This window comes from Chenopodium quinoa, unplaced genomic scaffold, assembly GCF_001683475.1.
Source record: "Chenopodium quinoa cultivar QQ74 unplaced genomic scaffold, ASM168347v1, whole genome shotgun sequence".
Taxonomy (NCBI): Eukaryota; Viridiplantae; Streptophyta; class Magnoliopsida; order Caryophyllales; family Amaranthaceae; genus Chenopodium; species Chenopodium quinoa.
The window spans coordinates 1,260,728-1,280,710 of NW_018742412.1; the positions used below are offsets into that span (position 1 = coordinate 1,260,728).

General features: G+C 37.0%; 1 protein-coding gene across 1 annotated transcript in view; it reads right to left on the reverse strand.

The window, feature by feature from the left end:
- LOC110706269 overlaps positions 1 to 18,852 on the reverse strand; it is a 29,186-nt gene extending 10,334 nt beyond the window's left edge. Inside the window, exons 1-8 of the mRNA XM_021884167.1 lie at positions 18,619 to 18,852; positions 18,434 to 18,495; positions 18,251 to 18,341; positions 17,752 to 17,838; positions 17,585 to 17,638; positions 8,560 to 8,744; positions 5,845 to 5,927; positions 5,635 to 5,735 (exon numbers count right to left, since the gene is read on the reverse strand). Of these exons, the coding sequence (XP_021739859.1) occupies positions 5,635 to 5,735; positions 5,845 to 5,927; positions 8,560 to 8,744; positions 17,585 to 17,638; positions 17,752 to 17,838; positions 18,251 to 18,341; positions 18,434 to 18,495; positions 18,619 to 18,666 (711 nt within the window). The 5' untranslated portion in view covers positions 18,667 to 18,852. The remainder of the gene's footprint in view (positions 1 to 5,634; positions 5,736 to 5,844; positions 5,928 to 8,559; positions 8,745 to 17,584; positions 17,639 to 17,751; positions 17,839 to 18,250; positions 18,342 to 18,433; positions 18,496 to 18,618) is intronic.
- Positions 18,853 to 19,983: the final 1,131 nt, after the last annotated feature.

The window sequence follows — 19,983 nt, forward strand, 5'->3', positions numbered from 1 at the left end:
AAGGGACGCTTGTGTACTTTCTTGTTGTAGGCGGTCAATTCCTCAACGACCAAGAATCTGACGACAATATGTCGTCCTTGGCCTTTTTCCCCCAGCCGGATGGGTAAGTCAATTCTTCCGGCTGGGTAGACCATCCCACCCCCAAAACCAACCAAGGGGTGGGTGACCAGATGCATGCTGCTGACATTGTATTTCAGCTTTTGCAGGCACCGGAGGCTGATGATGTCTGAGGAGCTGCTGGTGTCAATAAGGATCCGTCCAACCAGCTGGTTGGCCACCTTACATTCAATGACAACCGGGTCATCATGCGGACGGCGGACGCTGCCCCTGTCCTTCTCAGTGATCAAGACGTCTGGTAAGGAGGAGCTTGCAGACACCTGCTCATCATCATCTTTGTCCATCTTTCGAAAATGGCTCTTGGTGCCTCGGATGGTAGGGCCACCACATGAGAACCCGCCTGCTATTGTGTAGACCAACTCCTTGTCAGTATCCGAGCTACTAGCAGGCTGGGGGGTAGTTTTGGAGGACTGACCCTTATTCTTCTTTTTTGCCCCGACTGGGAACTTAGAAATGTAGGACTTCAACGGCCCTTTGTTAGCCAGACGGTCCAACGCCCGCTGAAGACTGAAGCAGTCGTTGGTGTCATGGCCAACCTCCTCATGGAACTGACAGAATTTATTTTTGTTCCGTGACTGAACGGAACTCTTCATTGGATTCGGCTTTTCAATGGACAGCCGGTCCTTTACCTCCATGAGGATGGAGTTGCAGTCTTTATTAAACTCGTACTTGAGGACATACGGTTTAAACTTTCTTTTTCTTCTGGGACGGTTGGTCAGAGTCATTAACCGCCCAGATTTCTTTTCTTTTCTTGCTCTCTTCTTTATTTTTGGCCGGCTAAGCAGGCCGGCTGTCTTTCTGCTTGTCGGACTTCTTGGAGTCCGATTGGCTACCAGGCGAGCAGAGGTCGGTAGCTTGAATGTAGCTTTCCGCCTCCCTCAGGGCCACCTGTAAGGTGAAAGCCCCTTTTCTGGCTAGGTTGAACTTAAAGGTCGACCCGTCTCTTAGACCCTTGAAAAAGTCTGTAAAAGCTACCTCATCAGACAGTCCTTGAATCTGAATTCTGATCAGATTGAACCGCCTGACATATGAGCGCAACCTTTCTCTCTCTCCCTGCTTAACAGTGCTCAAGTCAAGGCTTGTTTTCTTAGCAGGGATATTCATTGAGAAGTTGGAAGCAAACAAGAAGGCGAGCTTCCTGAAATTGTCAATGGACCCGGCTGGCAAGTTGTCAAACCATTGTTGGGCGATGCCCTTCAATGTAGCCGGGAAGCATCGACACCAAGTGGCATCATCCAACCCCTGTAAGTACATGAGGTTGGTGTATGCCATAAGGTGATCTTCCGGGTTGGTGGTACCATCATAGGTACCCACCAATACATTCTTAACCTTGGCCGGCTGTGCGGCCTCGATTATCTCCCGGATGAACTATGCCGCCTGACCTCCGAAGAGAGCCGGCTGCATGAAGTGAGGGGGATACTGACCGTAAACCTGAGCAGGTACATAAGGGCCAGAATGGACGGTATTACCGCCTGTCTGGCTCTCATGCAGGGAGAGAGCATTCCCTGCAGATGTGTTGTTAAAGCTGTCAGGAAAATTCGACGTTGAAGCCGACTCAGACAGCTGCTGATTCCTCTTCCGGTTGATTATTTCCCGAGGGTTGATTTTTTACTTCCCCCCCGGTTGCTGAGTCCGGCGGGTGTCATTGGTATTCCTCTTAGGAAGAAGAATTTTGGACCAGTCAATGGTCCCGGCTGCTTTCTCCTTTGGATGAAGAGTGGGATGCCGATCTCTGACTAACTTCCCCTTTTCCAGGGGAGTCTTCTTGGCCGTCTGACCCTTGCTTGGGCCAGCCCGGTTTTTGGTGATCAGCTCTTTAATTTCACCCTTGAAACTTGTCATGAGTCTCATGAGTTCATCTCGGGTGACAGGTGCTGATCCAGATGCCGTATGGGTTTCCCCTTCCGGCTACCCAAGGGGTCGACTTGCACCCACCTGGGAGGCACCCCGCTCCAGAGTGTCTCTGGGCCGGATGCGTTTGGTTCTGAGAGAGCCATCATCGGCTGTAAAGGTTTCGACCTAAGGATCTTCATCCTCATGGTCTGTAAAGACTTCTGGGTCATCGCCCAGACGGTTAGGGGGTGGTACAGACTCTTGAACCATCTTCGAGGTACTCTCCCCACAGACGGCGCCAAATGTTTTGGGTGTTTTTGTCCCTCGGGAGAGTTACAGCACGAAGACTAATCCGGTGTGAGTTGTACCTGCAAAACAAACGAAGACCCCGGTTGGTTGGTGTGAGTTGACGAACAAGTTAGTAACTTGAAGGGAGAGAAAAAGGTGCGGAAATTTAGGTGGGTATCTGCTCGGATTCCAAGCTTAGATGTCTCTATCGCAGGGACAGTGTGTATAAATGGTAAAACGTGCCCTCCAAAAGAGGGAAATTCCCCTATTTATAGGGTCCTCGGGATTTGCGCCCCTGATTAGGTCACTGATCCCTAATCATTGGTGGGCTGCGCCGCATTGGCGGCTTTCTCGGGATTTGGGCCTGAAGGCTGCCATTTTCCCCCTAATTTCTGGAGTGACACGTGTCAAGCAGGGATTGGTCCACTTTGGGCCATCCTGAGGCTGACACGTGTCATCCTCTGATTGGACCACGTGGCGGGGTAAAATTACCCTAAACAGAAGCGACTTGGGAACCCTTTGATGATATTGATGCTAGGTTTCCGGAGTTCCACCTTGAGGACAAGGTGAAGCTTGTTGGGGGGAGTATTGCTAGAGATCAGCTCAGGACTCCAATATTGGTTACATACGCAAGGAAGAAGCAGGGCAAGGGGAGTGGAATCAGTTAGCAATGCAAGGGCAGAAGAGTCTTTAATTAAATAATTCTGTTAGGAAAGTTTGTTATGGATTGAGAGGAATCTTTAAGCAAGTGCTTAGCTGGCTAAGTCTATTTAAGGGGGGGAATAATCTGTTGTAAGATTTATGCTAAATTGTTGTTAAGTTTTGCTTAATATTGGGAGAGCACCTTTCCTCTCAAATGAAAGGTGTATTGACTGTGTTTTGCTGAACATTAATACATACTATCCTTCTTCCTTTTCTTATTTCCTCTGTTTAATTCCTTAGAATTCTTACAGTACTACTTAATTCATAGCAGATTCATATAAATCAAAAAATTCTGCATCTTCTACTAGCAATTAAAAAAAAAGGGCTTCAGATTCTTATGTTAGCTTAAACATTTGGTTTATGATATTCGAATCTCCCACTATAGCCCAAAAATTTCACATTTGTATTTGCGAAAGGTGCCATGCTGATTTTAAGAGCTGCAGAGGATCTTGTATGGCTATTTCCCATATCTTGTCAAGAATCTGCAGTCTTAAGTTAGCAGTTGATCCTTAATAGTTCTTATGATGAAAACAGCCTCAACATTAATCTTCAGGTTAGAGATACCCTCCTCTCTATCTTCAGAATGCCACAAGGAGCCAACTTGGGAATTCATATGGGAGTGCCAACTGATTTAATGGGAAAGAAAGTTGTCATTTTCCAGCTATGGTTAATAAGAGAGCGAGCAGTTTGTTAACCTGGTTTTCCAATGGCAGCATGTATGAATTGCTTGATGCTGCTGCAAAAAAGTGTCAAAAATTGATTCACTTCTTTTTTGCCTCTTTTAGGTGATTCTCAAACAAGTCAACAGTGCTCTAGAGGAAATAGATATGGAGAATGCACCACAATCTGCAACTTTGACATACTTCTTTCTTAATTAATTATTTCCTCCACTTTTTTAGATGTATCACTTCCTACAAATGGTAGTTTCAATTTAGATGCATCACTTTCCTTTTTAGCTAATAAATTTTCTCTATCTCATATCACATGACCCTCTTTGACTTTTCTTTTTCTCTCTCTATCCTCAAAAAATTGCCTAGGATTATGTCAATTCAAAAGTGATGCACCTACAAAAACGGAGGAAGTACGGCAAAAGCAATTGGATGGGCTAAAACAAATTTCAAGAAGAAGTAAACTAGAGTTTCGGACCAAAAGACCCCATGTGATTAGAAATAGAAAGGAGAGATATTAAGGTAAATAAGTGGGTTGGGTAAGGGTAAATTTTGTACTACCTCCATTTCATAATGTTCTTAACATTATTGGTTTGCAAAAAGAACTAATGACAAGAAGAGAGTGTAGAAAAGGAAGGTCTGCATAAGAAAGAGATGGATAAAGTAAAAGAGTGTATAAAGCTGGGTGGGTAAAAGGTGAATAATGTTAGAGAGAATGAGGGAAAGGTGTAGGTACTACGGGGTATTGGGGTAAGGTAGTAAAAAGGGATATTCCAAAAAAGGAATAAACACAATAAAATAGATATGTTAAGATCATTATGAAATGGACAAAAAGAGGATATGTTACAAACATTATGAAACAAAGGCAATGTAACTTATAATGTGAAGTGAACACTTCCTAAAATAGAATTGTTGCAATATTTGTGAAGCTTCTCAAAATAGTATTGTTGCAATTTATCAAGAACACAAGAAGTATAATCCTTTGGCTCCATTCTTGCTCATGACAAGTAAAAAGATGAATGTGGCACATCTGGCTGTTTCTTAAAGGATGAGAAGGATTCTGAAGAAAAATAAAGTAATGACAAATAGGTCAATAGCTAGATTCTGGAGATCAAATCAAACATCTGACATGGTGGGATCTTTAAGATGGAAGATGCGCAGTATTGTGGATCCAACGTAATCCAAACCCACCAAGATCGGATGCGGCCCGAACTAAGAGATGATGTGAGCTCTCATATGCGAGGGAAAATGGACTGCCTACAGATAGTATGGATGATTTTATGTATTGGAAATTTTATCCCTAGAAACTATGTAACAGGGAACTAATCCGCATCTGGACCCCCAAGAATGAATATTTCAAGGGAGCTAAGAAAATTTAGGTGATTGTGGCTGCCCTTATCCCATTTGGAATGGATCTACATCAGATTTACAAGATACGATAAACTGCTACTTTGTGTACTTTAACCCCCCAGAGGATAATGAGTATTATTCCGTTTTTTTTAAGCAAATGTTGGCCATTATACTTTGGGTTCACCTACTAGGTGATTCTTGGGAAAGTTACAAATCATCTACAAGTTTTGCTTGGGTGTTGAAGGAGGAAGGAGCTACAACTCACTCATACAAGGGTGGCTGCAAGGCATGCCTAGTTTGGCGCTTCAAGCTGATGGTTTAGCATACTTCATAGGCCTATATTGGGCTAGAAAAATGCAGTTCACACATGTTCTCATCTGAACTAACTTCTACAGAATGGTAGTTTTTAAGGTCAATATCCAATGAAGTGGGGAGAATCTGATCCACACAAATAAAATCTAAATTTCACTGCATCAAGATCTATAACTAGGCGGGCCTAAAAAAGGATTACTTCTTTGGTAACATCATACAGCTCTTGGAAGTCTTAGAGGAAAGTACATGGTTATGTTAACAAAATAATAATTAGTCACCTTTTCCCCTTTTTGTTGCCAAACTGTCATCTTAATGAACATATCATGCAATATCCAATCATCATAACAAGAAATCGATAGCTCACCTTTGCATTCTCGTTTAAGAAGGCAAAACAAAAAACAACAAGTGCTCTACGCCTTATCTCACTCTGATTGATGCCATCAATTAGCTTTGCAGCAAAAGGAGCTACAGAGAAAACATTCTGTTGATTAGCAAGTGAAACATTTCATCACAACAAATACTAAGTAATAAGACAAACATGAACAATTGACATGCTATCCAATAAGAATCTTACATAACTTGTCAGGCTTTGCTGTTCCAAAATCATCTGGATCCACTTCATGATTGCCACCATTGCCATCAATGAACATGCAAGAGCTGGAGTATGCACATATACAAGTATGAACCAACACGTACATTAATCTTTCAACGAATTATCATGCCCCAACAATCAATGAGAAAGGGAAATATGCGCACACACAACACACACACACACGCACACACACACACAAGTATGAAGCAACACAAGAACCATAAAGACCCCCAGAATATTGATGGTATATTCTTCTAAAGTCAACCAAGTTGAGTGAAATTGGTCAATATAATAAGCATATGAATATATTTTCTGACGTATTACAGATTCCCTTAACTAAAATAAGAAGGTTTGTTAACGAAGATTTGTACAGCGTCACTGCAGATTTTAGTTCTACTTTTACAATCAATTACGTCGAATTTTGTTTAATTTAAAACTACAATTGATTGAAAGACCCTCTCATGAAAGGTTGTATCAAACATCAATGTACAAGACGACATATATCAAATATCATCAACAACAATTTAAGTTTTGCCAAATTAGAATATTATACGGAGTATGATCCAAATTGTTTTTTATATGCTAGTTTGATTGCTATAGTAGAAGTCACATAACTCCCCAGTTAATGAAGTAATTTTACTTCCAAAAAAAAAGTAAAAAATAAATAAATAAAACAACAGCATTAAGTCTTAATAATCTAACCAATTTGTACTTGAAGAAACATCTCTATCATAAAATGCATACTTCATTTTAGGGTTTTTAGGGTGACATGTCTTTAATCACGTTTGCCAAAACACAAATCCGGTAAGCAATATAAAAAGAAGATTTTCGAAATCATATATCAGGACGAACTTAGCAAAAACCCGCATTACTATATTTTTCGTCATTTATTAATCACACAACCAAAAAAAAAAAAAAAAGTCAAAGGGGAGTGCGTGAAAAGTGCATAAGTCAAAATGTGTACCAAAAAAAATGAAGGAAGTCCGTATTTCTATTTTTAGGGGTGAAGGGGAGTTGTAGAATTTGCCACTCTCCTCCAAGACTTCATTTTACATATGACTCCACATCATAGAAAATTCATTGTGTCACACGCGGCGAGTCTCCTAAAATGATTTTCTGTGTTTTTTTTTTTTTTTTTTTTTGATTAAGAGAGAGCCGCAAGGGCAATGACGTAAACGAGATTAGGTCGTGAATACCATCCCCAAAGACTTTTAACCAACTAAGCTAGTTGGCATCACAAAAAATAAATTAATTTTATATAATAGGTCTCAACAATTTTCTTTTAAAGTGGTAGTCCCTAGTCAACCACCAACTTGAGTAGAAGAGGTGACAGAGAGCCAGAATATCCCAAGTAGGGCTGGCAAAAGATGACCCGACCCGAAAACACGACCCGAACCCGACCTGAAAATAGCGGGTTAGGGTTGAGGTTTTCGACCCGAAAACTTAAATGGGTTGACACGAACCCGACCTGAAATTTAAATGGGTTAGGTTAAGGTTCAAAATCTCAACCCGAAATTGACCCACATAACCCGAAAAAAATATGATAATCCAAAAAATAAAAAAATAAAGAAAGTAAAACACGACACAACCCACCTAATAGAAGTAACACCCTAAAATCCTATATGAGTCTCCCAGCCGTCCAACTACACCAGCCAGCCCAAATTTTCCTAACCCTAAGTATAAATTATTGCTTATTCTAGATTTCTTGTCTCTGCCTCTTTCACTCTTACTTCTACTTTTTCTCTCTCTTCAACCCTTTCTCTCTCATTACTCTCATTCATGGTGGTTATTCACCCCACTCATTAATTTTGTTCGGCGTTTCTCCACCACCGTTGCATCGTCGCTCTCTCTTTAATTTGCTTCACCAGCCTCACTTCTTCGTTGCTTCAATATTACTTGACCAATCTCGCATCAGCAAGCACGAGGTCATCAAGTGAACAATAACTAAAGGATATTTCTGCAAATCATTGATCTTGGAGATCAATTTTATTTTAGATCTTATGTATTGTAATTTAATTTGGTTATTAACTTATTGTAGCTTATATATCTACACTTTTAATTTGTTGATTGTATTAATTTGATTATTTAATCAATGATTTCTCTATAAAATTAAGATGCTAATATTAAAAACTGAAATGGGAAATGTTAGATCTGAAATTTTGAGATAATTCATAATCGAAAAATCAATGACCAAAAAAATCAGGTCAGATTCGGGTTGACCCGAACCCGAAAAAATCAGGTTAGGGTTGAATTTTTTGACCCGAAAAGTTAAATGGATCAGGTCCAGGTTAGGGGGTCTTGACCCGAATTTTAACTGACCCGAACACGAACCCAACCGACCTGATCCGTTTGCTAGCCCTAATCCCAAGTTTGGATCCAGTTGTAGAAAATAAGGTTCTTGGCTGCAGAGTGCAGCATCAAGGACCTTAGTAATATATACATGCCAAAATTAGTTATTTACAACAAAGTTTTGTGTTGCATTAATAATGGTGTGGCAACTAAGTACAACAGAGTCAGGACAATTCCAAATAAAACTATGAGAACCAAAATTGAAGAAATGGAAACTTTTGGTGCACACTACCAACAATTGATCATTTTGGGACTAAGGCTCTGTTGTTGTAGAATTTGACAAAAAAAAAAAAAAAAAAAAAAAAAAAAAAAAACAACAACAACAACAACACTAAATAGATTTTCTACCTGACATTGAACTTGTACACTGCATAATTTTCATCATTGTCCAGAAGCTCTACAAGGTTTTCACTTCGAGATGTGTTGCCAAAAGTTGAGGAACTCAATATACCAGAAACTGCATAACTTGACTCAATTATTTCCTTTTGTTCGGACATTACCATTTTCCGGACACTTTCGGTAGCAGACCTAACCTGTGAACAAAACAAAAAAGGATAGAATAAATAAAGCCTTCAGGGGACAAAAAAATATAACATCTTAGAAATTTTATAAGGAGAAGTGGAGAACAGAACTCGAAGGATAACAAAACTTTATCAACATAATCCAAGAAAAAATATTGATCCATTCATCATCTTGAAGATTGTCAGTTCCAAGAAGCATAAAAAAAAGTATATTTTACCACATTGATCTCTTGGGGTTTATGTTTGTGCATATCCAACCAAAAAGAATGCTCATTTGGTCATATGTATTTCCATCCAAACAGTATGCACCCATTCTGCCTTATGAAAGCTAGGAACAATATGTTGTGTAGTTTAACTCTCCCAGTTGACCTAGTTGACAACTATCATTGCTTGAATAAAACTTCTTCAACATGTAGCCTCATCTTTAAAAATAAATAACTTCAATAATTGAATTTCCGCGCGCACACACACACACAAACACACAATATAAAAACCCAGTCTCTGCCTACTAGACTGCTCTGTACCTCAAAATCTCCATGAAATTTTCTTTAACAGTCTCTAGAACCTTAGCTGTTTAACGTAGTAGGTCTTCTTCCTACAAAACACCACAATTTCTCCAATTTATTTCTTACATTGATTGAGAAGAGGCTGCTAAGGGCTTTTTAAGAAATGGCATAGCAAGGTCTGCAAACACAGGATGATTAGCACCATTTGCTCTTAAGTGCTCCTTATCAAGTTCACACACTGCATAAAAGCTCCTAAATAATGATAGAAAGAGTCTTCAACTCCATTAAGGGGGCATCGAGGTACCAGTTATTGTGTCTCGATACTTCATGGATTAGCTGGTTCCACGTTAGGCTTGTAGGTTAAATCCTTCCTCAGCTTCCAATCAATTGGGCTTGGAGGTGTTTTCAAAAAAGAAAAAAATCCAACTCACAGTTTAATCTTGTGAGATTGTGATCTGGAATAACAGATCAAATTCCCAAAATCCATATAAAGAGGTCGTTAAGCTTTTGGTTTAAGTTATAAAGACAAGAGCTTCAATATGAGAAAACTATTTTTATCACTCTCAAACCAATGAAAGTTTCTTAAATGGTTTCCTTGAGCTTTCTTCCTAGAATCTCTAAAATGATGGTAATCATTCCTGTAAGACTTATCTTCCTGGTCTTTGAAATACCATATCTAATGAGTTTCTTCATTTTATTTAAATTACCCATGTCAGACCATCAACATTCGGACATGGCTAAGACACTTAGATATGTCATTTTAGTTTAAAATCATTTAAATTTTTCACAAACTAGCCAAGTTGGATATTTGGACACATATCCGTGTCGGACATGGTACGAGCAACATAGGTAGTAAGGGCAGGTAATCAGGGGTATATGTAATAGTGCCTAGGATGCACAACATCGTGTACAAAAACAAAACGGATATGGAAAAACATTAATTTCAAATTACAGGACACAGGTCAACATGTTACAATCCAATATAATATATTTTTACAAAAAAAAAGAATTCGACAATTCATTCAATAAATCATTTCAAACAATTAGTATCTTAAATATTTAACAAACTAAATTAACATTAATTACACGATTTATCTTTTTCCTCCCTATCTTGTCTTATATTGTCCCTAAAATTTCTCATTAGATCACACACTCTCACATTAACTAAGTAAGAATATCGAAATCAACACTGACACTTAACAAAATCTTAATTTGCATAAAATAAAAAATAAAAAAATAAAAAAAAAAAAAAAAAAAAAAAAACACTTAACAAAATCTTAATACTCTTTTATTTAACACTTAACAATCAGCTATGAAGGCACCTACATGTGTAACTCTTATTTCACTTTAATTTCAAAAAAATAAAATAATAATAAAAAATAAAATTAAAAAACAAATATATACTACCTCCGGACATATTATATGCAACTTTGGGGTATTATTTGTGAGATATAAAAAATTCCAAAGTTGCGTGTAATACGATCCGGAGGTAGTAGCTAAAAAGATGAGGTGGAATGTCAAAAAGAAAAACGGGCTTTGTCATAGTAGGACACAGTTTGTGTCAAAATGTCCGATTATATAAAAATAACCAAACACGGTTTTTTTTGGCACGTCCGAGACGTACTGTCGCGTGACGGTGTCCGACTCGAACTCACCTTATGATCCATCTCTTTCTTATTTTCTTATATAATGTGCCAAATCATAGTGTTAAAATTTTTTCATATAAAGAAATTAAACCACAGATTACAGGCTCACTCATGATAATACGCTAGACTATGATGCTTGGACTCAGATAACTATCCGACTTGGTTATGGAAACAAGTGTAAACATGGAAATTTAAAATATCAAGGACCCAAGTACACATTTCAAAAGTTTCCGAAATTCAGATATGGACCCAGGCAAATGAAAAAACAAAATATGTCTTAAATATTGTTTAAAGTTTTATTTATTTTTCAAACATAAGTAGGAATGATTGTTAATAAGAAAATTTTAGGACAAAGCATTATCTTCTAACAAACCTAAATGAGTGAAACAACAAATCATTTTTTTTAAATTTTTGTTTCTATTAAAATTTTACAAAACTTATTTTAAAATTAATTAAAATCTCTTATCTCTCTTAATCTCCTCCCCTCCCAAAACCCACGACCGACCACCACTACAGTCATTTCTCCCTCCTCCATCCCACAACCCACCACCCTTACAAAGTAACTACAAGTGAAAAGTGGTACTAGAATAAGGATAGGTTAAAATATCTATACAAAACAACTTACCTCAAGATGGAAATCATAATTTGGGTGGTCAAATTATGGCAGAAAGAATGAGCATTATATTATACCTCTAGCAAATGCAAACAAAGAGAAATAAAAAGGACCAATCTTTTTGAGAGCCAAACTACACCTTAGCAGTTTTGGTTCACCAGTTTAAGACTCGTAAAATCTTTTCCCTTAATTCCAAGAGTAATCTTGGAGAAAATGGTAATAAACAATATCCTAAAAAAAGTGGGCAATAACCCTTAAGACAGAAGAAACCTCCACCAGCGGCTTTTATGCCAGTGATTTGCTTATATCTAAGGATTCAACAACACAACAGATAGTTAACCAATTCCAACAGCAATCAGAGACATGGTTTTATTGATAATATCACACCAAAATGCAGAAATTTCAGAAAAGATGTGCTACAAACATTTCTGAAATACTGCTACGTACATATCAGGAATATTCCTTGGCATATAAGTATACAAATGACAAAGGCCCCTCTTCCCCTTTTTCTTCAACACCTCCCCCCCTCTTCCCAAAAAAAGTATTGATGATCATGCTGACAAGGTTCCAGATTCCATTCCTACAGAGCACAGCACTTGATTTAGCTCAAAACGACACTACAGCATATCCTCATAAGCTGGCACAGGACAGAAGCTGAGTGGCTGTTATGCTGAGCTGGAAACATCTGGAATGTTCTAGAACTTTCTATTTTCTGTTACAAGTTTGTTAAGAGGTTGTTAGAAGATATTTTCCTGTAGACATTTTTCTTGTAAAAGAATTCTGTTAGAACTCTTGTATGAATAGCAAAATTGCTGTAATATTTTGTAATCAATCAGATTATATTCTGAAATCAATAAAAACAAACTCTAATTTCTCTCTTTAGAAATTGTTCATAATTTCTCTCTTTAGAAATTGTTCATAATCCTAAATTTCAGAATCTTATCATGATATCAGAGCAGAAGATCTGCTGTTTTTTCCGCAAATTCTTCAGATGATACAGCGAATCTGATACTTATTACAGTATCAGTTCATTAGATTTTCATTTTTCTGATTTCAAATTTTGTAATCAGAAGCAATTTTTCGTTCAAATTCTGCGCTGAAACAAAAAAAAAATCAAGAAGATTTTCTTTATAACAATGGCAGCACAAGATTCTAATTCAAATAATCAGAATCCAAATCAAGATCCTGAATCAGTTTATTACATACATCCAAGTGAAAATTCAGTTGTTCCACTTGTTTCTGAGAAATTCAATGGAGAGAATTATCAGGACTGGAAGAGAGGTATGATTTTGGCTCTCTCGATGAAGAACAAGATGGCTTTTATAGATGGAAGCTTACAGAATCCAGGAGAAGCAGAACCATTGTTCAATGCTTGGAGCAGATGCAATAATATGATAATCTCATACATACTGAGGTCTCTGGATAATACTCTTGCTAAGTGTATTCTTCTCAACTGCATATGAGATCTAGAAGGATCTTGAAGACCTGGACCACAGATATACTCAATACAGCAAACCTTGAACCAAATAGAGCAAGGATCTTCTTCAATTGCTGAGTTCTTCACAAGAATCAAAGGAATTTGGAATCAGATTAGTGCTGCAAATCCAATTCCTCTCTGCAGTTGTTCAAGGTGTACTTGCAATTTGACTCAGAAATTGATGAAAGATTGATTCAATTTCTTATGAAACTTGAGCCTAAACATGCTGGAGTTCGAACAAACATCTTGATGATGAATCCATTGCCTTCCATGTCTGTTGCATATAATCTAGGGGTGTCCATTATTCGGACTCCAGTTTGAAATTCAATCCAATCCAGTCCAAATAAACTATTTGGATTGGACTTTTTTTCATTTGGATTGGATTTGGACTCAAAATTTTGAAATTCGGATTTTCGGATTGGATTTGGACTAATTTTTTAAGTCCAAAAAGTCTTTATCTAGTCCAAATATATATACTACCTCTGTTACATATTATGTGCAACAAAAACATCGACACGGACTCCTAGACAAAATTTGTATGTGTGTAATAAATGGAGAGAGAAATATAAAAAAGCATGTGATGAGGAGAGAGATAGAGAGAAATGACAACCAATAAAAGGAAAGAAAAATTTGTTGCAAATAAAGTGTAGCATCTATTTTTAGTAAATGTTGCACATAATATGAAACGGAGGTTGTATATAAAATTAAAATAATAATAATATAAACCTCAACCCATATAACATTAGAAAGCCCAAACCCAATAGCCCAAATTCGCCAAATCCCCTCATTACAATTTAAAGTTTGTTTTGTTTATCGGAGTTATGATTCTTTTGAATTTCTTAGGAAATTTTTTTAATTATTATTAATTCGGATTGGATCAGACTGGATTCGAACTATGAGATTTTAATTTGGATTGGATTTTGAAAACTAAGGATTCGGATTTGGACTATAAAATGAGAGTCCAAATATATTTCGGATTGGATTGGACTAGGCTTCAGTCCAATCCAAAGTTCGAACGAAAACCCTAATATAATCTGCTCATTCAAGATGAAAGGCAGAAACATATTACTGATGCTATTAACATGCAACCTAGCAGTATGGCCTTTGCAGAGAAAGGAGTGGTAGTTGCAACAGAGCTTATCCACCGGCTGTTCGAGCACCTCTATTTTGTGATCATTGCAAGCTGAACAATCACAATATAAATAAGTGCTGGAAGTTACATGGTTATCTTGCGAAAGGAGATTACAACAAAAACAAAGGGAAGAGAGTCAAAGCTGTTGCTTATGGTGAGAGTCAAGAAGAAGAGGAGTGCACCAACTACTTCACTAAAGAACAGTATGAGAAGCTCATCAGTCTAATTCAGCAAGATAAGCAAAACAGCTCTAAGCAGTTCAATGGAATGGCCAATATGGAGGTAATTGCTTAATTACTTGTCTTAATTCAAAGTGGATAATAGACAGTGGAGCAACAAGTCATATATGCTCAAATCTGAGTCTATTTTATTCATATGATGTGTTTGATAAAATTCCAAGTACAATTACTGTGGCTGATGGAATGAAGGTAGAAGTCAAGCATATAGTAAAATTTGATAATGGTACAGTGCTTAAGAATGTGCTACATGTACCTAAATTGCACTTTAATTTGATATCCACACATAGGATCAATAGAGATATGTTTTGTGATATTGTTTTCACACATGATAAGTGTTTGATCCAGGATCACACCCGGAACACTTCTCTGGTTCTTGGTAATTCGGAATCACGTCTATATGCAGTGCAATATCAGATGGTGACTTGAAGAAGAATGAGAGTAGAGTTTCTTCGGTGAATTTGTCTGTAGGAGATGAAGCAAAGTTGCTGCACTTGAGATTAGGTCATTTTCCTTTCAATAAAATGAGTTATGTAGATTCTAAGTTCTCAAATAAAACTTGTAATGACAGTATTTGTCAAATCTGTCCAAAAGCTAGACAAGCTAGGAAGCCTTTTTCAAAGGATAGTGTTAAAAGTGTTAAGTGTTTTGATCTCTTACATGTACATACTTGGGGTCTCTACAAAATAAGAACTCTTGATGGTCGTTCTTATTTCTTGACTGTTGTAGATGATATGTGAAGGCATACTTGGACATTTCTAATGTAAAATAAGTCTGATTGTGTTGATATTTTGGAGTTTTTGATTACTTTTATTCATACTCAATTTGGTTTGTATGTTAAATGTTTGAGAACTGATAATGAAAATGAATTATGTGAGGGAAGAATACTGTCAGTATATGAGAAGTTTGGGATTTTTCATGAGAGAAGTTGTGTAGATACTCCACATCAAAATGGAGTTGTAGAGTGGAAGCATAGACATCTTTTAGAAACAGCAAGAGCTTTGTTCTTTCACTCCAAAGTTCCTGCAAGATATTGGGGAGAGTGTTTGCTTACTGCCACACACTTGATAAACAGGATGCCATTGTCCTGTATTGGTTATGTCACACCCTATGAAAAGATTCATGGAGTTGCAGCTAGCATTGATCATTTTAAGGTCTTTGGATGCTTGTGTTATGCTGCAGAGAAGGGGGCAATACCTTGTGTAATGCTTGGATATGCAAGTGGCAAAAAGCTTATAAGCTTTTGAACTTAGAAACTATTATAGTCTTTGTTTCTAGGGATGTTACTTTCCATGAAAGGCATTTCCCATTTCATTCCGCAAACAAAACATACAAAACATACAACTTTCACTTTTGACTTTGACCCTGATATGCCTGCCACCTGAACTAAACACTACAACTTAACCCAGAACCACAAACAGAACCTCAACCTGACCCTAACATTCCAAATACACCCAAATACAAACCCCTACTAGACCTACAAAGAAACCAACTTGGATGATTGATTATGTGTGTGCAGTTGATTCTGAAACTTCTCATTGGTGTAATTTTGTTGCCTATGATGAGTTTCATGTTCCCTCTTTCATTGCTCAGGTTTCAAGTGTGACCGATTCAGCTACTTATTTTGAAGCAGCATAGCATTCTCAGTCAAAGGAAGTTCACAAAGGAATTACTCGAAGGTTGTGCTTTGGATGTTTCAAAGATTGCTAATACACCTCTGCCAATCAGAAGTTCAAGGTGAATTGTATGGTGTTCCAGAGCATTATAGATGCTTGGTAGGAAAATTAAACTTTTTGCTATTCAAACTCTCACTCAGCTTATGCACAGTCCAAGGTTACAGCATGTCAAAGCTTTACAACACCTTTTAAGGTATATAGCTGGTACACTTGGTCAAGGCTTACTTCTAGAGGCTGCTAAACAACTGACACAGCCCACATTGACAGTAGAAGGTCCGTTACTAGATACTTAATGATGCTTGGCAAGAGTCTTATTTCCTGGAAATCTAAAAGGCAATCTACTATATCAAAGTCATCAGCTGAGGCTGAATCTCGTGCCATGGCGGCAGCAGCAGAGATTGAATGGCTTGTTAGACTGCTGCAAGATCTTGGTGTTATAGGTCTCAAACCAGTCAAGCTAAACTGAGTGAGCAATACACTTGGGATAAAATCCAATTATGCATGAAAGAATTAAGCATATTGAGATTGACTGCCACTTAAATAGAGAAAAAGTGTTGGAGGGTCTTATTGACATATTAACAAAAATCCTTCCTGCTCCTCAACTGTCTAAGTTGTTATCCAAACTAGGTTTGTCTGAGTCATCCACACACAGCTTGAGGGGGGGTATTGCTGATCATGTTGACAAGGTTCCAGATTCTATTCCTACAGAGCACAACACTTTTGATTTAGCTCAAAATGACACTACAGCATACCCTCATAAGCTGGCACAGGATAGAAGCTGAGTGGCTGTTATCCTGAGCTGGAAACGTCTGGAATGTTCTAGAACTTTCTATTTTCTGTTACAAGTTTGTTATGAGTTTGTTATGAGGTTGTTAGAAGATATTTTCCTGAAGACATTTTTCTTGTAAAAGAATTCTGTTAGAACTCTTGTATAAATAGCAAAATTGCTGTAATATTTTGTAATCAATCAGATTATATTCTGAAATCAATAAAAACAAACTCTAATTTCTCTCTTTAGAAATTGTTCATAATCCTAAATTTCAGAATCTTATCAAAAAGGGAAAGGAAAATGAAATGCAAGGAATAATACAGTAACGAATGCAGCTGAATAACTATTTTTGACTATAATGTTATTTCTTGATACAAAGCTGTGATGATTAGATTTGCTGCATTTGCTGAAGATAGCACAAGGAAAAAACATGAAGCTTTCTGTGTAATGAATTAAGATCGAATTTATTTGCATATTCATTAGTTACAACCTACGTCCAGCTGAAGTAATGTATCCAATGAACTAATGATCAAGAAGCTGTAACATATAATTTACAGTGTACTCAATAACCTTAAGGAGAAATCTACAGAAAAACGGTCACACTGAAACTAATACTGTTTTCGGACTGGGTAACAGACTCAGGAGAGCCTGCGGCTTAGGAGAAATTTACAGTAGTGGCTAGTGTGTAGCAACAGCAGTCACAAATAGCAAAATCACACGAGTAATTTGAGTGCAGAAAAAAATCAAGTCTTTTCCATACCATTCAAAAGTTATCTCTCATAGAAAGGCTGATTTACCTTCTCATCTCCTAAAGGAACAACTTCACCAGTTAAAGCAATTCGAACAGGAAGCTGTAACACCAAAGAAAAACGAAAAAAAAAAATTTAAAAAAAAAAAAAGGATGATTGTCAAGTGTCTAACAAATATTAGCTACTTTGTTTAAGATTACATTTTTAAAACTGACCTTTTTCATTGATCTAAGTAAATTTGCAAGTGGCCCAGGGTAAGGCCTGGGCACCGCAAAGGAAGCACGTTCGTCAATGAGAGTATTCTGCACCCAAGAACAAACCACAAGTTATAGCTGCCAAATTACTCAAGGAAAGAATTCAATCTTTCCATTAATGTTACAGAGTAATACATGGACTCAAATCTTACTTGAAAACTTCACACAGTCAAAATACGCGTTTTCCAAATCTTAGATTTTAATATAAGATAAGGAAATCAAACCAAAAATGTATCAAAATTCTTATTAAATACAAATTTGATTTTTACTCACAGCCATTTCAATCCCACAATCCTAACATAAACAAATTACAAACCATTGTACTTTCACACATAGCAAAATCAAATTTTGTGACGCAATTGTAGAAATCGCCTAATGTGCGGGAAAATTAAATGAATAAACACATACAAACAAGCAATTACAAAAGGAGGAAAGAAACTGAAATTATAGGTCACCATACCACATTATGCAAGTCCTTTTCAGGAACCCAAATATAAGGCTTCCCCTTCCTCAGTAAATACTTCACTTTTGAAGTATATATTTCCTGCTTGCTAAAAAAAATTAAATGGGTATTAACACATATCATTATTAAAATAAAATTAAAAAAAAAAATAAGAAATTGGTTTGAAGAAAATAGCAATACCTTCCTTTAGAATCAGCTTTAATGGTATTAAGATTGCCATGCCAATTTGACGCCAAAATATTCTGCAAAATGAGGCGAATTTGAAGTATGATAAATTTGAAACAAGTAAATAACCAAAAATGGATATTGCCAAAAAATTAAAATGACATAATTTGTATCAATCAACAGGAAAGGGAGAGAAGAACCTTGCATTTTTGAGCTAACGCTAAGGCTTGGGATTTGGTGGCTTTCATGAGTAATCAGGTCCTTTGATGTTGTTGTTTAGGTGTTCGACGAAATGACTGACTGAAGATTGAGCGGGAACTGGGAAAGCGTTGTGCAACGGGGGCAGAGGGCGTAAGAGAGAGGCTGAGAGGGAGAATATTAGAGTAATGTTAAACCCGAGCAAAGTGCCAAAGTGCTGGGGTTTAGTCGTTTAGAGTCCTAGTCTCCTTTTTGGATGCGTGTTTAAAAGTGTTAGGGAAATTCACATTGGTATTGACTTTTCCATTGACACTTCAAATTTTTTGCCTTTTCATCGGTACACCCATGGTTTGGTTTTTTTTCCAACCGTAACTAACACCGTTAAAAAGTATTTCATTAACTTAAAAAAATTAAGGAAAAAACTATAATACCCCCTTTAAACATCTAATGTCTTGATTTGCCCCTGTCGAAAATTATTCGGTTAAAGTTTTGGGAGTCATGTTAGTCGTTAAGGATCCAAATTAACCTCGAAATTAGCAAAAAAATAACGCAAATGTCTCATATGCGTTCAAAAAATATCTCGATTTGCGTGCCATTACTTTTTTGTGATAATTGTTTGGTTAAAGTTTTAGGGGTCATTTTGATCCTTTATGGATCTAAATCGAACTCGAAATTGTCAAAAAATTAACGAAAATATCTCATTTTGCACGTCATGATATTTCTTTTTTGTTTTGTCATGACACGCAAAACGAGACATTTTCGTTAATTTTTTGACAATTTCGAGTTTGATTTAGATCCTTAAAGGATCAAAATGACCCCTAAAACCTTAACCGGACAACTACTATCACAAAAAAGTAACGGCATGCAAATCGAGATATTTTTAGACATGCACATGAGACGTTTGCGTTATTTTATATTTTTGCTAATTTCGAGGTTTGGATCCTTAAGGACTAACATGACTTCCAAAACTTTAACTGAACAATTTTCGACACGCAAATCGAGACATTAGATATTCAAAAGGGGTATTATAGTCTTTTCCTTATTTACTTTAACTTAATGAAATACTTTTTAACTGTGTTAGTCACGGTTGGGAAAAAGACTAAACCATGGGTGTACCGATGGGAAGGCAAAAATTTTGGAGTGTATCACTGGGAAAAGTCAAAACCACGGGTGTACCAATGGGAATTTCCCAAAGTGTTATAGTACCTCCGTTCAATGTTACGGAGTATGTCATTTATTGTGCAGCTTTTGCCAAAATATGTGCAATTTTTTATTTTCTTTTTTATTTTACTGAACAAAAAAAAAGGTCGTTTTGTTATAAAATAGGGAGAAACATAAGAGATTGAGAGAGAATTAATCTGTTTTCT